The sequence below is a fragment of the Rhodnius prolixus genome, unplaced genomic scaffold, assembly GCF_049639745.1.
Source record: "Rhodnius prolixus isolate KJV_2025 unplaced genomic scaffold, Rpr scaffold_6, whole genome shotgun sequence".
NCBI lineage: Eukaryota > Metazoa > Arthropoda > Insecta > Hemiptera > Reduviidae > Rhodnius > Rhodnius prolixus.
Genome location: NW_027411634.1, coordinates 40,644,623 through 40,670,437, shown reverse-complemented (window position 1 = coordinate 40,670,437; position 25,815 = coordinate 40,644,623). Strand labels below are relative to the sequence as shown.

At 33.4% G+C, this 25,815-nt stretch overlaps 1 protein-coding gene and 1 long non-coding RNA gene across 3 annotated transcripts in view; one reads left to right on the top strand and one right to left on the bottom strand.

Moving 5' to 3' along the window:
* Nucleotides 1–8,288, top strand: part of LOC141460493 (uncharacterized) — a 64,396-nt gene extending 56,108 nt beyond the window's left edge. The window contains exon 3 of the long non-coding RNA XR_012462077.1: nt 8,093–8,288. This is a non-coding gene — a long non-coding RNA (uncharacterized lncRNA). The remainder of the gene's footprint in view (nt 1–8,092) is intronic.
* The window catches only part of LOC141460490 (LIM domain only protein 3-like), a 239,128-nt gene that overhangs the window by 44,073 nt on the left and 169,240 nt on the right, over nt 1–25,815 (bottom strand). The window contains exons 1-2 of one of the 2 annotated variants that reach the window (XM_074140524.1): nt 14,472–14,693; nt 6,738–6,804 (exon numbers count right to left, since the gene is read on the bottom strand). In XM_074140524.1, coding sequence (XP_073996625.1) covers nt 6,738–6,796 — 59 coding nt within the window. In that variant the 5' untranslated portion in view covers nt 6,797–6,804; nt 14,472–14,693. Of the gene's footprint in view, nt 1–6,737; nt 6,805–14,471; nt 14,694–25,815 lie in introns of those variants that run through there. The other variant, XM_074140523.1, reaches the window with a different exon arrangement.

Genomic DNA, 25,815 nt, shown 5'->3' with positions numbered 1-25,815 from the left:
AAATTTCTCATATTAACCATTAAATAAAATCCAAGGCCTAGACTAGTACCGCAATACATCTTAGCTTTGCAGGTCTAGCCTATAACCGCCTAACATACTTTACTATAAATTTCTCATATTAACCATTAAATAAAATCCAAGACCTAGACTAGTACCGCAGTACATCTTAGCTTTGCAGGTCTAGCCTATAACCGCCTAACATAGTTTACTATAAATTTCTCATATTAACCATTAAATTAAATCCAAGGTCTAGACTAGTACCGCAATACATCTTAGCATTGCGGGTCTAGCCTATAACCGCCTAACATAGTTTACTATAAATTTCTCATATTAACCATTAAATAAAATCCAAGACCTAGACTAGTACCGCAGTACATCTTAGCTTTGCAGGTCTAGCCTATAACCGCCTAACATAGTTTACTATAAATTTCTCATATTAACCATTAAATTAAATCCAAGGTCTAGACTAGTACCGCAATACATCTTAGCATTGCGGGTCTAGCCTATAACCGCCTAACATACTTTACTATAAATTTCTCATATTAACCATTAAATTAAATCCATGGCCTAACGTATTACAGAAATGAATATATATATTGGTTTAGTGACCGTAAAATATTAAATTAAGGATTCAAAATTGGCGAGGTATCGGTCCAAATAAAAAACAACAATTCGTCTTTTTTGCCAACGTTTCGACAAATATATTGCCCCTTCTTCTGGGCCTGGATATAATAAATACAAAAAAAGAAACAATTTAGAGAATATAAATCAGTAATACAATAATAATAAAAAAAAAATAAATGTCACAGAAATGTAGAATGGTGTAAACACTCACAAGACTTTTACTAAGTCTTAATTATTTTTATAATTCTAATTTTATCTTACAAAATTTTGTTCCGAGTTCCTGTTTCTACCTTCAACCGGATGTGTTATTAGTTTATCTCAAAAAAAAAAACCGGCTTTAAACTTATTCACGATTTCATCCGTTGTAGTTGCTGTTAATAGTTTTATTGATGGAGCAAATACGTCAGATGGGAACATATTATGAACTTGAAAGGCCGCCTAGTCGAATAGCTTTTCCTGTTTTCTAGACAAAGTTAGAAATTTCCTGTTTTGAAATAACTTTACTGTAAGAATATAGTCAGTTGAACGTTTTTCTTTTCTTTTTTTTTTGTTACATCTACGCAGCTTTATATGAACGTCAAAATTTAATATACAAATCCGGTTGAATATTAATAATAATTATTCAAAGCTCAAGTTGAATAACTCGGGCCGCAGGTTTCAACATGTAACATCCTCCTTAGTGCTTGATCAATAATTAATTATCAATCTACAATATCAGAGTGGGCCTTAATTGAACTAATTAGTGAGAAAAGTTAACATGCCTGTTGTTACCTGTTATATATATATATATATATATATATATATATATATATATATATATAACATACACAATTCTTAGAAACATTCGTTATAATTAAATTCCAATCGATACTCATAAATTTAATTATGATTTTATAATTATTGTTATATTAAATTTGAATTTCATCAAAAATCAATATCAATTAATATGTTGAAGTGGTACTTTATTAATAAAATAAATAAATAATAATTAAAATTTAATAAACCGCAATAAATGGAGAAAAAGAGAGAGAGAATATGATATTGGAATTTTTAATGAAATAATTAATAAAATAGATACAGCCAGTTGTATCAATCATTAAGAATTTACTAAGACAGGTGTTTGATTTTGAAATTGAAGAATTTGACACAGTGAATAAGTAGAAGGAAGCAATAATGACAAAATTTCAGATACGAAGTATTCACCGGAAGTGCGTCACTAAGTCAAAGAATTTAAGAGTTTTAGATTTTGCTTTTCTCCCCCAAAGCCAGCCGTTTAGCATCTAAAGCATTTGACTTCTGAAGCTAAATACAGTTTTAGCACATTGGCCCATTTTATGGTGAAACTAATGGCTAGTCTAGTCGAGCAATATTAAACCACACTAGATGGGCCTGTGCTGGATGTGTACGATGCTTAATACTTGGTTTAAGTTCTATCAAAAGGGAATTTAGCCGTGAACTTAGAGAAGAAAAAGATTACTACTAACAGTAAAAGAGAAGAAAAAAGTAAAAGTAAAGTAGTTGCTTATTTTAAGGAGTGGAGGGCATTAACGTCCAACTACCAATTAGGTGTCATGGACGAAGTCGACTAGCAAACATACTTTACTATAAATTTCTCATATTAACCATTAAATAAAATCCAAGGCCTAGACTAGTACCACAATACATCTTAGCTTTGCGGGTCTAGCCTCTAACCGCCTAAACATACTTTAGTATAAATTTCTCATATTAACCATTAAATAAAATCCAAGGCCTAGACTAGTACCGCAATATATCTTAGCTTTGCGGGTCTAGCCTCTAACCGCCTAAACATACTTTACTATAAATTTCTCATATTAACCATTAAATAAAATCCAAGGCCTAGACTAGTATCGCAATACATCTTAGCTTTGCGGGTCTAGCCTATAACCGCCTAACATACTTTACTATAAATTCCTCATATTAACCATTAAATTAAATCCATGGGCTAAGACCGAGGAATCGAACCCAGTACCAAAATACGTATTATCTTTACTGGTTTCGCCTCTTAACCGCTCGGCTACCGTGGCACCTAAGAGAAGAAGAAGATAATCGTAATCGTGCCGATTTTCTGTGTGGATTTTTTTACACCGGAAGTGACAGTTTTTGTGGACCCCTGAATCAGAGAAAGTGGTTTTTACCAATTCGCACTTTATGGGGGGGTCCAGAATATCTCTATAAAAAAATATAGCTGGAAGAGAAAAATTGTTGGTATCTATTTTAGATACAGGATCCAACAAGAAGCTTTTGGGCAAAATCAGCCCCCTCCCAAAAATAACAATTTCCTGTCAGAATACCAAATCGTATTCTTCTCCCTCATTATAAATAGTATCTAAAACTACTATCACTTCATTTACATATTTTTTAGAGAAAATTAACTATATCAATTACAAAATTATAATAAGAACAGTAGCTCAGGGGTTAGTGTACTTCTTAATGTTCCCTCGCAGAGATCCCGGGTTCGAATCCCAGCTTCCCACCCCTTAGTTTTTCACTTCTTAGGAGCTTCTTAAAGCTCACCGTCCGTTGATGGACAGCGTTGTCTACGACGAACAAGATCACCTTTTTGCACTGGAAAAAGCTGCGGGTGCCCATGACCATCAGCGGTTGACACACCTTAAATCATCAAGCTTCAGAAAAAAGTCTTCAATTTTTGCCCCAAACTTTAGCGACTTTAACGCCTACTACCGTACACTAAGCGAGGGGGTTCCAGCAACAAGTTGAATGTCTAAATGTAAAACTCCCCCGCCCAAACGCTAGTCTGACCCCTCCCTCCACTCCGGATAAAAATATGGGGGCCACCTCCAATTTGCCCCACAGAAGAAATGGAAATATAAGGGGCGTCATTGTTTTCAACTAAAGTATTGCGTGCTAAAACCTCATTTTGAGAACTTTTTTTTTGAATGGAAGTAATAAACTTATTTTCATATATATAATTAATAAATTTCCAAGGAAATGAATAAAATAAAGTGAATAATTTATTTCTAGAAATATAAAATCTGGACAATACATTAATAAATTATTAATTAATAAAGAGCTCTTTGCCCATTGAATCATGAAAAAAATATTTATTTAAAATACTGGAATCAAAAATAAAAATTGAATAAATAAAAGAAACGTCATCGAGATGAAATCATCAAGTTATGTTATATATTATTTATATGTTAATACGTAATCCGCAAGAGATTATATTTATGACATCACGCGACCATTTCTATGTAGCGGTAGAATTAAGAAAAATAATGGGGTTTTAAAGGAACGGTAATTTGAAATAATTTAATCAAATGATTTTTTTTTAAATATATGCATGAATAGGGTGTGGGTGGCCTCAATTTAATAGGGGGGGCCATCTCATTTAGAGGAGTGAAGTTGCTAAGACCAAATAAGACCAATATATCTATTGTGGTAGATACAGATACCCTTAAGTATCTGTATTTGTTCATAGAATATGTAGTCGTCTGAAAGGTAATCAATATGAGTGAAGTCTTCCAAGGAAGAAGGCGCTCCTTTAAAAAAAGTAAACATATGGATCCTGCGGGGGGGGGGAGTCAGCGCTTTCATTCCCAGAACGTGCAGTAAATTTTTGAGTTTTCTAGCTATTAAGATCCCTGAAATTAACATGGCTTTTCTGGGGGATAACCCAGAGATTCTTCACATCTATGTGTCCTCTATGCAAAGTAGTATTTTTCATCACGAAGCATCTCTAAATCCCTTCCGGAAGATGAAAGTACAATGTGATTATACCAACTGTTTACCTTCCCACTAATTACGTTTCCAGTCACTGTATTTAGTATGATACGATTAATTAGATATTGATTTCCGGCCACCAAGTCATGCTGAATCATCCTGCATAACTGTTCACATTATCATAACCATAATATTATGCTAGGCAGCATTATTATGCACTACTTTGTAGATTTTTGAGTAACATCCACAGAAAGCGTACTACTTTTACTTATTATAATGTATGGAAAATAAAATGATTACGTAAGATTTTCAACATCAAGTTTTCCCCCAACATAAAAGAAAAACTAAAATCGCAGAAAGCTGTAAAAATGATAAAATTGTATCGATTTGGATCCGACTGTATCGATAAAACTGTATCGATTTGGGTCCGACTGTATCGATATAATTGTATCGAATTGGATCCGACTGTATCGATAAAACTGTATCGATTTAAATACGATTGTATCGATAAAACTGTATCGATTTTGATCCTACTGTATCGATAAAACTGTATCGATTTGGGTCCGACTGTATCGATATAATTGTATCGAATTGGATCCGACTGTATCGATAGAAATCCTTTATCCAGGAGAACCACTTTACAGAACGGATTTTTCACGTACTGTGATAAATGACTGTCATAAAACGTATGTTTATTAAACTTTCTTTTATCTTTGTAAGCATATTCTTCTCTTATTGGTCCCCAAATTTTCATTTTACACTTTTTTGGTTGTTTTTGTTTTCCAAGAAAATTCAATTAAGAGTGATCTGACATATTAGGCTTTCTATAAATATTTTGACTGAAATCTTTGTACTGTGTATCACTCCTGGTGGCGCCTAAGAGAAATACTCAGGTTAAAATTTTCTGTGATTTTTTTTATTTTGATTTTGAGTTTCAGTGAATAAAACACACACACAAAATCACTAAAAGCTAATTTTTTGGAAATAAAAAAAGCAAAAAAAAAGATACATTTTTTATTTAGCGTCTTCTAAACAGTTATTCTTATAACGGGAGGGGGGGGAAGAAATGGAAAGAATTAGAAAATAAGAAGCAGATAGAAATAAAGTATGGGGAAAGAGTAATGGAAAATACTAGGGAAGATACGGAAATGGGATGTACTCCCAAATATATAATAAATCAATAAAGGATTGTTGAAGAGTCTGAGGGGAATAAACCCCCCCTGGCAGAAGGAGAGTAGAAGACCACCACCACCACCACTTCCTTGTCTCTTGTAAAGATGGAAGCATTAAATTGGCCAATATCTTTAGCCAGAGGTGGATGGGCATAGAAGAAGTTGGAACCTAAAGGAATATTGGCAGGGGGGCTGGCTGGTTGGGGGGGCTCTAACTGAGTTGGAGGAGGGGATATCCCCCACTCCTCCAAAATCCTCTGTCTGTGTGTGTGTGCACGCGTGTGTATGTGTATTGTGTGCAAATCTTAAAAGGTATTTGTATAAAACATAAGATATGACGTAACATATAAAGAATATGTTTCGCTAAGGTATTATGGTTACCTAAAAAGAAGGTAACAGGAAGTAATATCGACAATATTGGCTTTGCCGGGCGGGGTGGTGGTGGAGGGGGAATGAAAAAATAAAAAATATATAGACGTACCATTTTTTTTTTTTTTTTAAATGATTTAGTTCAGTATTTAATAAATAAATGATTCTTTTGTGAATCATTCACAAAGCTGTGATTCTTTCTCCTTACTTTATTGATATAGAAATGTTCCTGGAATGGTTATAAAGCTAAATTCACGATGGAAATAAATACCAATTGTGAGTTCCCAAAGGACTCACAGACATCGTTTTTTGTTTTTTTAAAGCTCTGTTGGTTTTTTGTGAAGCCAAAGTGTTTTTCATCCCTTTTTTTTCTCTCTAGACTCTTAGTATGAGAAAGTTCTGGAATATGGAGTTCTAACACTGGGAAGGAATATACAGGCTTTTGTGTGTGTGTGTGTGTGTGTGTGTGTGTGTGTGTGTGTGTGGAGGGGATACATTTTTATTAATGAGCGGTTCCACTTTTGATGATGAAATGAAGTAGCTAAAAGATGTAAGTAGTTCTACAAAGTTTTACAATTTCAAAACTTTACACAGAAACGGAATGGTTAGACTTTACTCTGACGTGCCATTTTAGTGTATTGTACAGAGTTACCACTCATTTAACATAAATAAATTTGTATTCAATTTTAGTAGGTTTCATTTCTGAAATTAGTAACATTTTAAATAGAATAAATATGGAAGTCAACCAGTTTTTTGTTTAAGTAAAAAATTGCAAGTTTAAAAAAAATGCCGTAAGGAAAAGTCGTGTGAGTGTTAACAGCAGATTTATTCAAATAATAAATTTAAATTAAACCAAAAATAATTACTAACCTTTCTGAAATAGGTTTACCACAACCTGCACACTCTTGGAGGCCAGTTTTCGTCTCCATTTTGAGACCTGTACACACAGAAATAAGGAAAAGAAAATTAAAACAAAGTAAAAGATTATATTTAAGACAATAAAATAAAATAAAAATTATTATTAAGAACAATCAAGCTTCCTATATTGGATTAGCACTTTTCTTATTGTTTGGAAAATAAAAGAAAGACAGAATGAAAGCTGGATTGTGAAAAGGAAAACCTAAAAAGGAAAGAGAATGGGAAAATTGGAAGAGATGAAAGTGGGTGTGAGTTGGTTGCCCTAGATGCTCTCTAGAAGGTTTGAGGGGAGGTAAGAAAGTCTAATAAAATTTTCTTTAATTAACCTCTCAATCTAATAAGTGAAATAAGACAGAAGTTGTGTAAAGAAGGTTTCCCCCTCCTTTGGACCCCATTTTGTGGGGGGGCGGGAAGAGAAAGAGAGTAGCGATGGTGAACTGATAGAGAAGGAACATCCGGTCTAGCAGGAGCCAGAGAGAATGTAGAGAAACAAAGAGAAAGTGGAATGTTCTCCCAACCCCCCAACACCCCCCGGGTCACTACGACACACACACACACACACACACACACTTGCCCAGAAAGAGAAATAGCCGTTTCTCATTTAGTGTTTAAGGAAACGTAGTGCCAGGAGTGTAGAAGGTCGTCTAAGGGGGCTGTACTTTCAATTAAATAATGGAACTCTAGCGGCTGAATGAAGCTGGGAGGGGGTAGCGGCTTTAGAAGAAGGTAGAACCGAGTTCTGTATGCCTGTGGGTTGTGACTGAGTATGACAACATTGCCAACACTCTGGGATGTGATGGAATACTACCACCAGGAGGGTCTAAAGGTGAAGTAAGGAAATAGCCATAAACCCCCCCCCCCAAATTTTCCTCCATCCTCATGGGTGAGTTTTCATGATTTTAAGAATCTGAGGTTGTCTCGTAATAGACAACACTGAGAAAGTAAACTGTAAGAAGTTTCAGAGAAAGAAAAAAATCTATGGGGCAGCAGTTGGATTCGATCCTGTGACCTTCGTAATGGAAACCAGTATTCGCTAACCACTCAGCTATTCCGTTCCCTTATAACTAAAGTGTCCATCTGACACTACACTTGTTTTACTTGAATTGAAGGAGATTACTAGGTGCTTACCTGTTATGTTTATACTAGTTTTCATTGATTTTATTTTATAATTTTTATATAAATTTCATCTTTTCTGTTCATTTAACATTTTTAAATGACACACAACATAGCATGTTTGTAGCATTGTCAGGCGTAAGCTAACAAGAGTGGGTAAATATATATATATATATTTTTTGTTTTGTTTACAGAAATTACATTACTTAGAACAAAAACATTGTAAATTGGAATAGTAACCATTGCAGCAAGATAAGCGGGGAGCCAAGTTAATCAAAATGCGACTAGTTTATTCCAGAAAATTATTTCCACACCTTTCCCTCGGTAAATACAAATTTTAATTAACATTTTCTTCTATGATAATTAAACTTTAATAATTAAAAAAGAAAAAAGAAAAAAAAGTTTAATTTTTTTTTCACTTTAACCATAAATTATTAAGGACTATAGTGGAGCAGGAAGGATAGGCTGGTACAAATTAATCTTCACCAATTAACTGTCATCGCAGGAAATTAAAAAAGAAAATTAAAAAGTGACTTTCCCACCCCTTCTCACCCCTTAACACAAACATATATCTCTATTAACGGGCGCGCCCCTAGCTCTGAATTGCCAACTAAACCTTTGTGGAGTTTTTAAAGATCATATTGCGACCTTTATAGGGCCTCGCATCCAGCCGGATATACCTTCTTTTATCTTTAACGATGCCCCCGCCCCCTTCCTTCACTAACGACTTATAACGACCAAGCCTTCCCTCTAGGTACAATCATCCCACACACTAAAGCACTAAAATGTACAGCACATACCCTAGTATTGTCTCTTGTAAATTTCTTTCTACCTTTAACACCTCAAATTAATTTCTCCTGTCTATCTTAAGAGGAGGTTTCTTATATCGAGCAGATTTTTCAAAAATTGAATATTTTCAATGAGATATCATCATGGTGAATCAACACTATTTTCAACGTGATATCATCATGGAGAATCGACACTATTTTCAACGAGATATCATCATGGAGAATCAAAACTATTTTCAACGAGATATCATCATGAAGAATCGACACTATTTTCAAAGTGATATCATCATGGAGAATCGACACTATTTTCAACGAGATATCATCGTGGAGAATACTATCGATTAATAGACTCACTTTAGCAATAGAGTAACTGACAACATATCGAACTAAGCGGCAAATAAATCGTAACCAAACTAACGGCACACTTTTCGCTGAACGTAGACCCTTTTAAAACACTACAATACTTTGAACCCTTTTGGACTAACCATAACACTTAACTCTGCCTAACAAATTGACCTTCTCTACTTGCTACAGGGCAAAGTGAATACTTAGTAAACTGGACTACCAGACTAATTTTCCCTTTACACCCTATGAGATTTGAAGAAAACTGTACAGAACCAACTCCTCCTCTACAAAGTGGTCATCAGGATGATATTACTTTGACTAGTCTATCCGGAGCCCTGAACGGGTTTATTCGTGGATGTTTGATAGTTGGCTATCTGAAGGCCACTTATCGCTAAGATATTCCAAATTTATCTGTGTTTCTCCCAAACGGACCCCAATTTTCTTTACGCCATCTACATACTCCAGCCAGCTACGAACTTTACACTTTTATTTGTGTCATTTTCCGAAGAAAATTCATCAAAAGGTATTTTTTTTTTTCTTTTTGGAGATGGAGGAAAAATTAAGTTGAATTCCAAACTGATCGACCTGAAGAGCCACTTCATTAAAAATATACTCCAGTTTTTCGAAAATGATTCCACTATAGTTAACCGGAATCATTTTCAAATGAAGCTTATCAGTCGTGCGAGTGTGCACACACTTTAAAAGTAAATAAACGGAAATAGTTAACTCACCCAGGTTGGATGGTAAGTCTCTCACCCCCATACTTTTCAGCACAGTCAGCCGTCCTAACTGGATAAGAGAATTGAAGGGGAAAAGACGGAAAGAACAAGGTGGAGAACAAAGACAGAGAGAGAGACAGAGATAGAGGCAGAAAGAGAGAGCTGTTCTCTCTCCGGTACACTCTTTTGGTTGAAATCAATTTCACGGAAGCTGAGCTTTGTACACGAAGCCAATTGGCGGTGGCAAGGATTGAGCTGGTTGGTGGTGGAGGGACTACGATGGACTCTCAGAGGCCGATCTCATTCCAGTATCTCTCCCGTCTCCACTTCTTGCCAAACTGACTTTCCAACATCGTCTAAACTACCTACTTCCGTTCCCCTGCTACCTACCTCCTCCACTAACTCGAACGCAATCAACAAACTGTATGATACAATAACCAATACTCGGATAGACAGCCACAACTCCGCAAACTTAGTCCTCCTCCTTCTAAGGCTATAAAAACTCAAAATTGATTATAAATATTGTCCAGGGTTCTTTTTTTTTGGGAAAATTCAGTTCATATAAACTGAATTTAGTATTTAGAAAATTTAGGGAAAGTCAACTGTGAAAATTCACTATGGCCAGATGAAAAATTTGAAGGTACACGGAAAAATCTAAGGTAAAGAATAACTACTTCCGGTCAGAATTTAATTTTAAGAGCGTGAAAAAAAAAAAATCAAATTTCTGAAGAAAAAACCTGAACACTCAAGTTTGCTGTTTTGTTCGTGCACAAAAAAACAAAAAAATTCCCTTAGTTCTGGTATAAAAGCGGATATGGTATAAATTAAACATCAAGCTTGACCGAAACTATCAGTAGAACCCACACTTAATTTCCCTACTTACTTTTATTTAGTTTTTTTCAACACTTCATTCAATTTTTAATTCAAGAAGAAAAAAAAACCATTGAAGAAACATAATCTTAAGGTAAGGTAATTTCATGGTTATTTTTAGACAGGTTACGCTTGTGAGAATCACTTAAAGAAGATGTGAAAAATGTGACGTGAAAAGTGGACCGCCTTTTTTTTTTTTTTGGAGGGAAAAAACACAAAGAGGTTATAATTATTTTACCGCCAAAATAGTAATTTTATTCCACGGTAAGATGGCAGTGGAGCGGCCATTACACCTAGTTGGCGATCTTTTATCCAATTAAGGGAAAAACTCCCATGGTAATAGAGGCACTGTGGAAGCGTGTAAAAGAAATTGTATCAAGTGTGACGTAACAGATTATCAAACCATATTACACGGCCTTGTCCAGTGTTACCAACATTAAACTAGAAAAAAAAAAAAAATGATCACAAATACGAGTATATAAATTGGAAAGCAAAGAAGGAAGAAAAATCATTCCTGTAAAAAGACTTTACTAATAGAGAAGGCAATGGAAAATCTATTTTACAGTAAATAATTCAACGTCAAAACAATTTGTCAAGGTTAAAAAAGGGAATTTCTGTTTTTTAAACAAAAAGTTGCACAACCTGAATTGTGTGTAAAAAAAAAAAAATTATTTTTAAAATCAGTTTCAGTCAATCGTCAACAAATTCGAGCTTTGTGAGCAATACCATTCTATAGTTCCATTTAAAACTATTTCTTGAATAAAAACTAGGAAATATTATGTTTAAAAATAAACATGACAAAAGAATGAATAGTGTGGATGATGGGTAAGCTTGGAAACTGCCTAAGATAACAACGAAAAGAATATATTTACAAAAGAACTGAACAAAAAAGGGGGTCAAGCGACCAGTAAAAGAACTGTTAACACTTATCACGAACAGAACAGAACAAAACATAAAAGAACAAACAAGAGAAAACACAAGAAGACAGATGACCATCATTTGAATAATATTTCTGTTCACTGGACAGAGAATTCTTTTTTATAGGTCTTTATTTGTGGATCTTTTCATAAAACTCAGATTATCATGACAAGGAAATTTGGTATCAAAATGGCGTCAAAAAAAAGAACAAAGTTCGTTACAAAAAAAAAAAAAAATTATCAATTTTAAGTTGGCAATACAAGAGACCACCAACTGCAATCATATGCGGACATTGTAAGTCATAAGGCTGCTACTGGCTTACTGGACATAGTAACCCTTGATTATTCCGACAAAGGATTTGTCGGCGAATGACAAACATTATTTTGCACGATCCAACTGAAAGATTCAAAATAGGGTCTTCCTTATTTTTCCATCCCATTTAATTTAGTAGGGCAGATTGTTGTCTAATGTAGTAGACGAAATAAACATTGCTATTTCATCCATATGAACAGTATTTGTTGGTTGGTGACAGGAAAATCTACATTTTATTTCCAGACTGGCTGGCTAGAATAAATGTAGTGGATTTTGATTTGTATTTTAAGGACACTGATAACCATAAAATGAAAGCACTATAAGTTGAACATTAACAACAAATAAGAAAGCGAAAACAATCTCAATAAATAAACGCCACAAAGCTGAAGTCTAAGTTCAACGCCAGCTCGGACGCCTTCAGATGCCAAAATGGCTGGCTAATACACTTTCACCAACAAGATCATTTTTAAAAGCAATTAATAACAGAACAAACAAATACCTTGTGTACGCTGAGAATCCTTATTCTCGTAAAGACTTTAGCATGTGAGTTTCATCTCAGAAAAGTACAAGAACTATTTCAGTAAAGTTCGATTATCTGAAGCAGCGTTTACCCAACCTGTGGGTACGCGAGTTGCTGGTTGGTGGTACGCGAAAAATAATCAATAATGGCGAACATAAATAATAAAAATTATTTTAATTAATAATATTATACAATAAAGTTGTTAATTAAAACTGTCCGGTAGGACAGTTGTATAAGGGTTGATCGTCAAAAACTGCACGAAAATAGTGTAACGTTGAAAAACACCCAACTTTGAAATTTTTTTTTTCTTTTTCTATAAAAGATAAAATTCCCAAATTTTCTTTAAAATAAAGGGCAAATCCTCCTTTATGACTCTAATTTTTTTGCAACAACATAGATATAATAGATTTCGAGAAAAAAGTTGCTGAAAATAAGCAAAAACGGCATTTTCAAAAATGGTTGTTGTTCTTCTTCTTCTTGTTGTTGTTGTTACCTTTTTTGTAAACTGCGTAGCGCCTAAACGCGAGAACCGATTTTCATGAATGAGGTGTCATTCGATTCGGAATTTTATGTAGATGTACCTTTTGGGGGTCTCAACGCTGTACATCGAATGGGAGAGGAGTTAGCCTCCTTTATGTAAGGCCCCCTCCAAAATTATTATTTCTAATTTCTCTGTAAATCTTGGCCCGATTTTGATAAAATTTGGTAGGATGATAGGGTTAGGGCTCCCCTACGTAACATTAAAACGACATTCTGCTCTTACACTTGTTAAGAGGAAGTATAGCAATCGTTTCAAATTATCGTAACGTGAACCGATTTTCATGAATGAAGTGTCATTCGAATCGAAATTTTGTTCAAACTTGTACTTTAAAAGTCTCGACGCTATGCCTCATAAGGAGGGGAGTTTGCCTCACCCAAATAATAGACAAAAAGAAAAATCTATCCAAAAGGTACAAAAATCTCCTTAACAAAAACTTACAGTTTAAAATGTTAAGTATAAGGGTTGATTAAACGCCAAAATGCACACAAATCAGCAGGTAACCAACATTTCATTCATACTTCATTGATATTATTTAAGTAATTTCACTGCATTAACTTTTTATTAAATTTTTTAGAATTTATTAGATGTCACAGATTATGAATGAACTGGCCAGCATAAGGGTCTGTGACATCTAATAAATTCTAAAAAATTTAATAAAAAGTTAATGCAGTAAAATTACTTAAATAATATCAATGTAGTATGAATGAAATGTTGGTTACCTGCTGATTTGTGTGCATTTTGGCGTTTAATCAACCCTTATACTTAACATTTTAAACTGTAAGTTTTTGTTAAGAAGATATGTACAGAGTAATAAGGTCAGTCTATCTCAAGATATACGGAGAAAATATAAATAGCACTTTCAACAGGATTCAAAATTATCTTTCATGGAGTATTTTTCCCCAAAAAACAGAAAATACAAATGATAATTAAATTTCAAAACTCCCTTCTATAAAGAAAATTTAATAGAATTATCATGTGACAGAACTTAAATGATAACTATGTAAAGATCTGCTTAAAGAGACTTGATTGTAATGAGTAAGCTCTATCCAAGCAACATTAAATTTAATTGGTACTTACAGGTAGTTGGAATGCTTAAAAGTAAATTAATTTAGAAGATTTTTGAGCACAAATATAGTAATTCTAAAGAAGAACTTTGTAAATTAATTAATAATCTTGAAGACAAAAATATTTAGGCAATTTTTAATTGTTTAAAACAAGTTTTGAAACTAAGATCTTACACTTTACAAAGTTGTTTATAAAGTGAACATGAACTTGAAACTCCTTTGTAACAGATACATTTGTATCTCTATACAAATAAAGATAATAATAGCAAAATAACACACTGGAAATACACAAATTTGCACGAAATATAATCATTTTTACGAAGAGGTAAAATTTAGCACGATGTACTACCAAGTGGTGAGCGAGCCAAAAAAACATTGATGAATATTTTTTGTGAAACACAAAACAAAAAACAATGAACTGAATTAGTGATGGACCACAACTAAAGATTTACACAATTTCATTCACAAAATGATTTCTTAAAAAAATATTACAAACCTTGGAGCTGTTTTCTTGATTCGAGGACATTTCAAAAACCACAAACAAAAAAATATTTATAAAAAGTGAAAATAATATTACATTATAAACGTCGTATTTATTTCAATTCTTAATCATGCGAAACAAATTATAATTAGTTTTTAAACAAGAAAGAAAACAAAATATGTCCACTAACATAATTGAAAAACTTTTCTTAATTTAGACAATAACCTTAAAGAAGGTAAAAAATAAAAGTCACCCAATTGTTACAAAACAATTTCTTTATAAAAACAGCCAGTGTTGCCATTTTAGAATTGCAAAACAAAAAATCCCTATACAGCTAATTTAAAATAATAATAAAACAATTAGTGGTGTTAAACGCTAAAAATTATTTCTTTTAATTTAATTGACGTATTAATGACGATTTTTAATAATTTGATGAGAATTCAATGATAAACCACCATTGTAATTTTCAATTCAAAAAGAGAAAATATAATTAAATTTGCAGTAAAATGATTGTACTTTTGAAAAAGTTATTACTTCAATTGTGTGTTATTTTCAGTTTTAGCATTTAGTGGGCGTGGCTAAGTTTTGAACTTTAAAGGCAATACAAAAAACTTAAAATCCTATGAAAATGTAAAAGACGTAAACGTCGAAGTGGATGTACGAGTATTTGTTTAAATGCTGAGTATTACAAGCGTTAAGGACAGACAACTAAATTTAAATTTAAGCTAAATTTTAGGTTAGTTTGAAACAGTCAAAAACTTTAACTTCAAATATCTCGTAAACTACTCATACGATTTGGTTTATATTTTACCAGTATATGTAGTATAGTATTCTGTATATGTGAGTAAAATATCGTAATAATCTGATGAATACGAAGCGAGATATTTAGAGTTAAATTTTAGGTTAGTTTGAAACAGTCAAAAACATTAACTTCAAATATCTCGTAAACTACTCGTTCGATTTGGTTTATATTTTACACGTATATGTAGAATAGTATTCTCTATATATGACTAAAATATCGTAATAATCTGATGAATACGAAGCGAGATATTTAGAGTTAAATTTTAGGTTAGTTTGAAACAGTGAAAAGTTTAACTTCAAATATCTCGTAAACTACTTGTTCGATTTGGTTTATATTTTACACGTATATGGAGAATAGTATTCTCTATATATGACTAAAATATCGTAATAATCTGATGAATACGAAGCGAGATATTTAGAGTTAAATTTTAGATTAGTTTGAATCAGTGAAAATATTAACTTCAACCACATAAAAACGGAAATAGTTTCTTACAATTTCGTGTACATCAAAACAATGTACTTCCCATTTCTCTATTTTAAGATATCTTTAAGCTCAGCCCCTTTGGGCTAAATAATACTGATAAAGTGATTTGATTAAAAAGAAATGCAATCTTATTAGCGATTACGTCATAACAACAAAACAAGAATGACAAAACAATCCATCAAAAATATAGGCGTGTGAACCAATATCTAGTTTTAGTGACCGATCAACGTTTCGGAACGTTTACCAGTTCCGCATCAACAGTTTCCAACGTACCATCTATGTTTTAACCGCAATTCTTTCTTTACTATTCCTATTTTACATTACAATTTGTGTGTTACCAACAAAGTTAATATACAATCAAAATAATCATAGAAAAGATAAAATTATATCTATGTTTCTGAATTATATCTCTAAAAATATTAGAAAAACCTCTAAGAAAGTTAGTAAACAAATACTACCGCCCACCTTTGCTTTGGTAAACATTAGTTGTGACCCATCCAACGAACATCTTTATACTACAATTCTCAAGAGTTCTGACTCATACATTCATGTCGTCACATGTAACCTTATCATCAAGTAGCAATTAAGAGAAGAGATAACAAATTTAAATTTTCAGTCTCCGATATCACCGGACTTATAAACGTAGAAACCGATTTCTAAAAATCACTCGTTCGTATTTTAGGCAAAACTAAAAAAGAGTAGATTTGTTGAAAGCTCAATTTAAAATCCACCCATTTAATTGGTGCAATTTACACGTATATAGAGAAAACTATTATCTACAATTACCTATGATTTCATTCAAATCTGATGATTATAAAGCGAGATATTTAGAGCTAAATTTTAGGTTAGTTTGAAACAGTCAAAAATTTTACCTTCAAATATCTCGTAAACTACTGGTTCGATTTGGTTTATATTTTACACGTATATGGAGAATAGTATTCTCTATATATGACTAAAATATCGTAATAATCTGATGAATACGAAGCGAGATATTTAGAGTTAAATTTTAGATAAGTTTGAATCAGTGAAAATATTAACTTCAAATATCTCGTAACTACTGGTCCGATTTGGTTTATATTTTATACGTATATGGAGAATAGTATTGTGTATAATTGTGTAAAATATCGTAATAATCTGATTAGAACGAATGGAGGTAAATTTTAAGTTAGTTTCAAAACAGTGAAAACTTTAACTTCAAATATCTCGTAAACTACTTGTTCGATTTGGTTTATGTTTTACCTGTAGATGGAGAATAGTATTCTCTATATATATGAGTAAAAAATCGTAATAATCAAATGAGTACGAAGCGAGATATTGAGAGTTAAATTTTAGGTTAGTTTGAAACAGTGAAAACATTAACTTCAAATACCTCATAAACTACTTGTTCGATTTGGTTTATGTTTAACACGTGTATGGAGAATAGTATTCTCTATATATGAGTAAAATATCGTAATAATCTGATGAGTACGAAGCGAGATATTTAGAGTTGAATTTTAGGTTAGTTGGAAACAGTGAAAACTTTAACTTCAAATATCTCGTAAACTACTTGTTCGATTTGGTTTATGTTTTACCTCTAGATGGAGAATAGTATTCTCTATAAATGAGTAAAATATCGTAATAATCTGATGAGTACGAAGCGAGATATTTAGAGTTGAATTTTAGGTTAGTTGGAAACAGTGAAAACTTTAACTTCAAATACCTCATAAACTACTTGTTCGATTTGGTTTATGTTTAACACGTGTATGGAGAATAGTATTCTCTATATATGAGTAAAATATCGTAATAATCTGATGAGTACGAAGCGAGATATTTAAAGTTGAATTTTAGGTTATTTGGAAACAGTGAAAAATTTAACTTCAAATATCTCGTAAACTACTTGTTCGAGTTGGTTTATGTTTAACACGTATATGGAGAAAGTATGTGTTTTCAATTTATGTCGCTGTTGCTATGGTCACCAAAGATCAAAATGATGCTACTTTTTCGTAATAACAGTAAGAGAAACTAATACACTGTTATTTTCATTTATAATTTTTTTCTTTTATAATGGACGTCCATTGGAAAAAATTTACCTATTCAATTTGTAATTATGTGAATTTTTATGACAAATATGTGCAACCTTCAGATGACAAATTTATGAGTGACTGCCGATTATTAAAATATGTACGCTTTTGTTGTAATAAATTTAGAATAAATAGTTTGTCGATAAGAATACTTACAAAATAGTTACCAAAAGTCATTCTCGATTTGATAAGGTAACTGCCACAATAGACATAATGAAATAATCACGATAAATATAAGTGAAAACATTAAAATAATTTAAACTATTTTTAAAAGCGGAAATGAGTTGAATTATATTGGAGAAAAAAAAATCCAATTATTGTTTAACAAAAGGCATATATTATGACGTAGGGTGTGATAAACTGTACTTCCGTTAAGTGGCAGTGTTTAGGCCTAGTTCATTAAACAATACATTATACCAGTACTGCATTGTTGACCTGTCTACAATGAATAACTATTGCAATGTAAAAAGTAATGTGTAGAAAACTAAATAAATATTAAATTTATCGATTTTTTCGATAATATTTCGGTTACATTAAAAAGGAAACAGGAAGTTAAAAGTAGTATTTTTGTAGGAGCTACCTCGCGTTTATCGTAAACCGAATGGTAACGTCCGTTGAACACAAATAGTATTGACTAATTTTTCTGTTTTCCTGGTTAATTAATTGTTATATCTTCAAAGAAGTGCTGGAGAAAAAGTAGACCTAAAACAAAAACGGCGCAAGTAAAAACCGTCACCCTTCTGAAGACAGAGTTGGGTGAAAGTATGGAAGACGCTCTAAATCTCTTTTTAGCAAAGCAAAAGAAGTTGGCTTTATCCCCAAAGAAGAAAAATTCTATACCCACCTTGTTCTGAACATTGGAACCCCCTGAACTTGAGCTGTAGAGAACTTATTTTAGCTTTGAGAGGCTAAAGAATCTCTGATTAATTGTGTAACCCAAATTCAAGGTTTTCACGTCTGGGTCTTGTCGAGATATATGGAGACAAATAGAGAACCAGGGGAGCGGACTCATGGAACTTTTTTAAAAGGCGTTGCTTACAAAGCAAGTGCAGCTATCACAAAGCTTGCGTTTGCGCAAAAGCAAAAGTTATGCGATAAGTTCATTATTAGCTTAAAGTATTATTCCATAAGACCCGGGAACTCTTTTAAAAGGCGTTGCTTACAAAGCAAGTGCAGCTATCACAAAACATGCTTTTGTGATAAGGCGCAGGGGATGGAACCCTCCGTAAGCAAAAGTTATGCGATAAGTTCATTATTAGCTTAAATTATTATTCCATCAAAAGACCCGGCGGTGGATGATCGTGGAAATCGCTATTTCGAGGGTATGCTGAAGATGCGAAGGTCTCCAATCTGGTGCCTATACCCAAAGAGTTATGCTGTTTTCATTGCAGGGCACCACACCCTCAAAACTATATTGATATTCAAAGGAAGGTGGAAGAAATTGCCTATTTCCGATAGTCAAACAAAGGTGAACAAGTCAAACCAGATGATTCTTCTGATTACCCTTCTAAAGAATTCAGCAAGCATTCCCAGAGTATTCTGTTGTCCCGACTGGGACTCGAATTAATCCCTATTCCCCCAGTAAAATTCCCCTTAAAGTAGAGCTCTTTTGATTTTCTATATCCTGGTTTTGCCCTGGATTAGCCCACCTTAAAAACTCCATGTTTAAAAAAACTTAGCTGGTACCTACATGTTACTGAAACAATCGATTTAATGTTATCATGTTCGATGTTATTAAAAAAGAAAAATAGCTCCATATTGTTCATTAAGAAAAACCAAACCAAAAAAAGATTAAAAAATAAAAAAAATTAAATGTCAATGACCTAAAATAAATAAGTAAACAGTTAAGTGCTTTTAAAGTTAAAGTGAGCGTTATTTATACAAAATAGATGGTAATGTTTAATTAACGTTAAAAGATAGAGTATAGAAACGCTTTTTACACTTTGGTGTTATTTCAGATGATATTTTAATGGTTTTGTAAAAAAAAGTGCTGCCACAACAACAACAAAAAAAAAAGTGTACAAAATAATCTTTCTCAGTTTCTTTAAAGGTTTAAGGCAACACTGTTCGCTGAGTGCTGTGTACAGGGGATGGGGGCGGAGGAAAAAAGGTCTGTATGAAATCAGCCCTAAACTAACAACACAAACTAACCTAACCTAAACTCAAATGTTCAGTTGTCATCTTGTTCGCTAGCTTTCTGGAACTGTATTTACAAAAATAATTGTACCTTCAGCGGAGAGCCCCCCCCCCCACGGGATAATGGTACTTTACAAATACGACGGGGTTTATACACAGTCTAATGCGATATCTCACAAACACACCTGAAAAAACTAATAACATCAGCGATACCAGGAAAAAAAAAAAACCATTTTTAGTTTAAATGTTTTCGTAGTGATTAGATATGTATTTATTTGTAAAAAAAATAAAAAATAAAAAAAAAATTTTGAATCTCTCCCTAAACTGTTTGGGGGAGACATTTATGTTTAAGTAAATACACTGTCTGGGTAATATTTGACTTTCCAAGATTGTGGGCGATAATAGGACTGTTTGCCAGGGAATATCACTGATAGTTCTAAAGTGAATTGGACCTATACAAATATCCTATATATAATAAAATGTTCACGATATCTTAAACTTATAAAGTTTATCTTAAAATTGTGTGAATGTTATTCATTTGTGTTTTTAAATGTTACTGGTGGCTTTAGAGACTAGAGCGGGATCCGAAAACGTCGAACAAGTAACAATTTTGTTTTGAGGGGGGGCCAAGCTAACTGGTGGTAGTTTGAAAAGAAATATTTAGCTAGTTGCTGGTTGGTGGTACACGAAAAATAATAAGTACGAGTAATGGCGGACATAAATAATAAAAATGAAAATTATTTTAATTAATAACATTATACAGTAAAGTTGTTAATATGTACAGAGTAATAAGGTTAGTCTGTCTCAAGATATACGGAGAAAATATAAATAGCACATTTATCAAGGATTAAAATTGTCTTTCATGGAGTATTTTCCCCAAAAACCTGAAAACACAAATCATAATAAAACCTCCTATAAAGAAAATTTAGGAAAAGCTATATTATCAATAAAAGTTAAAAGAAAATTTAATAGAATTATCATGTGACAGAACTTAAATGATAACTATGTAAAGATCTGCTGCTTAAAGAGACTGGATTGTAATGGAGTAAGCTCTATCCAAGCAACATTAAATTTAATTGGTACTTACAGGTAGTTGGAATGCTTATAAGTAAATTAATTTAGCAAGATTTGGGCTTATTAGGGGAACATTTGCACTTAACTGATTTAAATAAAGTAAGTAACGTTATATTTAATATATTTTGGAATTCTCCAAGTTTATTACAAAATGTTGGGCAACAATATTTTAGATAAATTCCTTTCTTTTCAAGTTATAAGAATTCTATATCTGAAATAAGATTGGGTGGCCCTTATGTTATTAAATTTAACATCAATAATGTAATTTTGTACAATCAAACTCCCCAAAGATCATTGTTTAATGTGTAATAAGAACGGGCCGGAAACATTAATTGTTTATCAGCTGTGCCCAGTCTACGAAAGTTTTAGAATTCCAATCCGTATAAACAAATATAATAATCCCTAAAGAAGAACTTTGTAAATTAATTAATAATTTTGAAGAGAAAAATATTAACGCAATTTTTAATTATTTAAAAATAAGTTTTAAAACTAAGAGATCTTACACTTTACAAAGTTTATAAAGTGAACATGAACTTGGAACTTCTTTGTAACAGCGAATCTCCTTGTCCAGGGGTCGGCAACCCGCAGCTCGCGAGCCGCATGCGGCTCTTTTATCCAAATTTTGTGGCTCTTCAGCCTGTCCAAAATAAATTGTATATTTCAATTTTATTGAAACAAATGAAAATTTCATTTATTAAAGTAAAGATATTTTTCCAAAAAGAATTTTAAATGGGTTCGAAATTGAATAGAATTATATTAAAATAAAGTACGTAATTCTATAAAGGTAGATTCTATAAAACTATGGCAGATCAGTTACCTAGACAACCATGGTTTAAGGGAACTGCCACTAATAAATGGGTTGTTACGACAATAAGCAGGCTGAGAGCGAACCACGCGGTGTGCGGATCGTATCTACACAGGATCAACAAAAGGTCCTCTCCTCTTTGCGTAGATTGCAATGAGGAGGAGGATTTCAAACATGTAATAATGATATGTCCACGTTATGTGGTAGAAAGGAAACGAATGTTTGACGACTTATACAGGTATTTAGATGCACCATTTCGGCTACGAAGACATAATATTCTCTACCAACATCTATGTGCTTAAATCTGTAGCAGAGCTAGCAATGGAATATTAATGTAGTATTTAAAAGTTATAGCCGATTAGAATGAATGGAAGAAAATGCTTAGAGAAGGATTACGTGATTTTAATTTTGGTTAAGCTATAAGGATGGCAGGAGCACAGAGTGCTGCTCCATCCATTAGCAGTAGTTTATGTAAATAGCAGTATATAGTAGAATGATGAATGTGTGAAGCGAATGTATTTGTAGGTAAGAATGGAGAGTGAGTGATATTCTAGTGATAAGCACCTAGACGATGCTGGCTGTATGGCGGAAGCCAATGCCAAAAAAAAAAAGAAAAAAAAAGTACGTAATTGTATAAGTCTGTCGCCATTTTCATTCAAACACAGGTTTAGTTATTATTTATTTGTTTATTTAGTTGGCAATATGTGAAAATAAATGTATAAAACAATTAAATGTTATTGAATATTGTAAAATAATAATTTGTTAATATAAATGATCTACAGAAGTTTTTTACACTATCATCCTTGCGGCTCTTGGTAAGATTTATTAAAATTATTTAAGGAGAGACTTAAAATAGGCTGCCGATTCCAATCCTGTACAAATAAAGATAATAATAATAAAATGACACACTCGGAATACACGAATTTGCTCGAAATACAATCATTTTTATGAAGTGGTAAAATTTAGCACGCTGTACTATCAAGTGGTACGCGAGCCGAAAAAAGGTTGGGAAACGCTGAACTAGATGATGCAATGCCGATACGAAGTTTAAAAGGAAAAAACAAAAACATTAAAAGTTGAAAAATGAAGTATAAGTATAATTAGCAGTTTTTATAGATTCATAACCTGTACACGTTGCTGGGGCAACCATATGCTTAAAACGGTTACTCACTTCACCACATACAACCAAAAGAATTGGAATAAATAATCTTGTTCATTAAAAGACTGAAAGGTGTGGGAGAAGTGACCATTGAATGAATGAATCTTAAAACAGGAATTCGACTTAAACACTCCAGAAAAAGAAAGAATGGCTAAACAATGTTAATGAAATAATAATAATAATAAAAAAGTAAAATATACAAACACCAGGATGCTTTAAAAGATTTCTTATTGATTGAAGAAGTGCATTAAGATTTTAAGTGCAAAGCGTGATGCAACATGATAAAAAGGAAGACACGGTACAACAGGAGACTGGGAACTTAATGGCAGGATAGTGGATAGAGTAGAAGAGAGGATATTGTGTGTTCAGTGAGTGAGAGAGCTAGATGCGGTTTGCCGCTGGACCACTCTGTAATTGTGTTTCTTAAGTGACCGGTCGTCCCTCTAGCTGGGAACCTCAGCTAGAGCCAGGCCAGCCAGCCAGAGCAAGGCATTCCTCTAATTGGAACTAACCGGCTATCGATTGGCAAAGTCGGCCAAGAGACTGAGGGAGAGAAACAAGCACCTATATGCTACAGATCCATTTGGGGAGGAGAGGAGCCACAGCTTCCCCTGGTCCTTGACTCTACTTCCAGAACGGCGATGAAAATCTCCCACTTACACCCTCGTTACTATCAGGTTTATAAGAGAGCATCTCTTCTTTTTTTTTCTCTCTTCACAAAATGGGACAGACAAATTGTTGTAATATTTTTTGTTCACCACAAAATAGTTTTAAATTAAAATGGAATAGTTTTTCTTGATTACTAGATAAGAAGGAAGTCCTGTGATGTCAAAGGTTTCCGTCGGGAATGGTCAGTCGGAAGATCCCTGGAACCCGGAAAAAAATTTTTTAAAAAAACAAATGGTCTGTGTGTGTCTGTGTCAGAACAAAATAACTTGAAAACTCAAAACCACCGAAAGCTGAATCTTTATATTGAGGATCTGACCACAACATCGCTAAAACGGAAGTACCCCTTTAAGGAATGGGGGAATTTCCTGAAGGGAGGCTCCAAAGATTTCCTTTAAATGATAGTTTTGGTTTCCGGACATTGTTAATTGATGATTTTGGGAGTATTGAGATACGGTCAATCAATAAATTCAAAACACAAATTTCTGTTTCATCTCACCAACGTAAATCGGTAAATCTACGAGATCTGTAAAAAATTTTATTCAAAAAGAATTACAATTCTATATTGTCACCTTCAAAATAACTTCCTTCTGAAGCCACACAGCGCTGGAGACGTTTCTTCCTCTCCTCATGGCAGTGCTCGAACTCCGATACTGGAATAGCCTTCAGCTAGTCGGTTACAGCCGTTTGAATGTTGGAAAGATGCCTTGACTTTTTGGATACAATTGAAAATGACCCCCATTTTCTGGTGAAAAGTCTTGGGTGTTTGAGTACGACCCACAGAAACCAAGCGCCAGAGCATGGAGTGGCACACTTCAACCTCTCCAAGGCCCAAATTAGCAAGGATGGCGGCGAAGTCGAAGATCAAATGCATGCTGATTTGTTTTTTCGATATCCACGGAGGAATCGTCCACAAAGAGTTTCTACCTCAAGGTCAAAACGGTCAATCAAAACTTTTACCGAGAGGTTCTTGAAAAACTTGCGAAAAAGGGTCATTCGTTTGAGACCAAAAACATCAAGAACAAGTGGGTGTTGCATCACGATAATGCTCCTTGTCACACAGCAATTTCAATAAACCAGAGTTTTTGGCCAGTAAAAACATTCTTGTGGCTCCTCAGCCTCCTTATTCGCCTTACTTGAGTCCTTGTGACTTTTTTCACTTCCCGAAGTTGGAAAAATCACCTCAAGGGAACTCGATTTTGGGACAGTCGAAAACAAACGGCTGTAACCGACCACAGCTGAAGGCTGGAACATGAGTTCGAGCACTGCTATGAGGAGTAGAAGAAACGGCTCCAGCGCTGTGTGGCTTCAGAAGGAAGTTATTTTGAAGGTGACAATATAGAATTGTAATTCTTTTTGAATAAAATTTTTTAAAAAAATCAGTCTCATTACTTAATTTACAGACCTCGTAGATTTACCGATTTACGTTGGTGAGATGAAACAAAAATTTGTGTTTTGAATTTATTGATTGACCGCATCTCAATACTCCCAAAATCATCAATTTCCTTTAAATTTGTGTCCTCCATTGTATTGGTCTACAACTTCCGTTTTGCACTACACTTCCTGACTCAGCAAGAATTCCGTCCTATTTCAGCACACTGAGGAACTTCATCTCTTAAAAAAAAAAAAAAAAAAATAAGTGTAAACCGGAATAAAATACGTACGATTAAACCGGAAATGTTTCACTTGACGCTAGATGGAGTGTAGGGGGAAGGGTAGCTTGCAGTAGGGGATTTAATGACAATAAAGTAGAGTAAAAACCTTAGGCGCGTACATTTACTCCGTGTTATAGATATCAAATAATATTAAGTGCAGAATGCAGTGTGCAGGGGTCACGTGACATCCCGTGGGAACTGCATGTTCAGCGACACAGTAACCACTCTCATGTTATATATATATATATATATATAATTTTTTGTTTTGTTTTCTTTGTGATTTAAATTGGATATACCAGTCCGCATTGTCCGTAACTAAAGCGTAATTCCGAAGCTTTAACAATTCCTGCGTACACCAATACGAATCAAATAATGCGGATAGGTTCCCCCGCCCCTATTTTTTTTTATAACAGACTAGTTTTACTTCTGTCATGGTGGGGGGGAATAATCATTAATACTATCCAGAACTAAATATTTAGTGACGTATTTAGTTCTGGAGCAGATTTATAATGAAGCTGA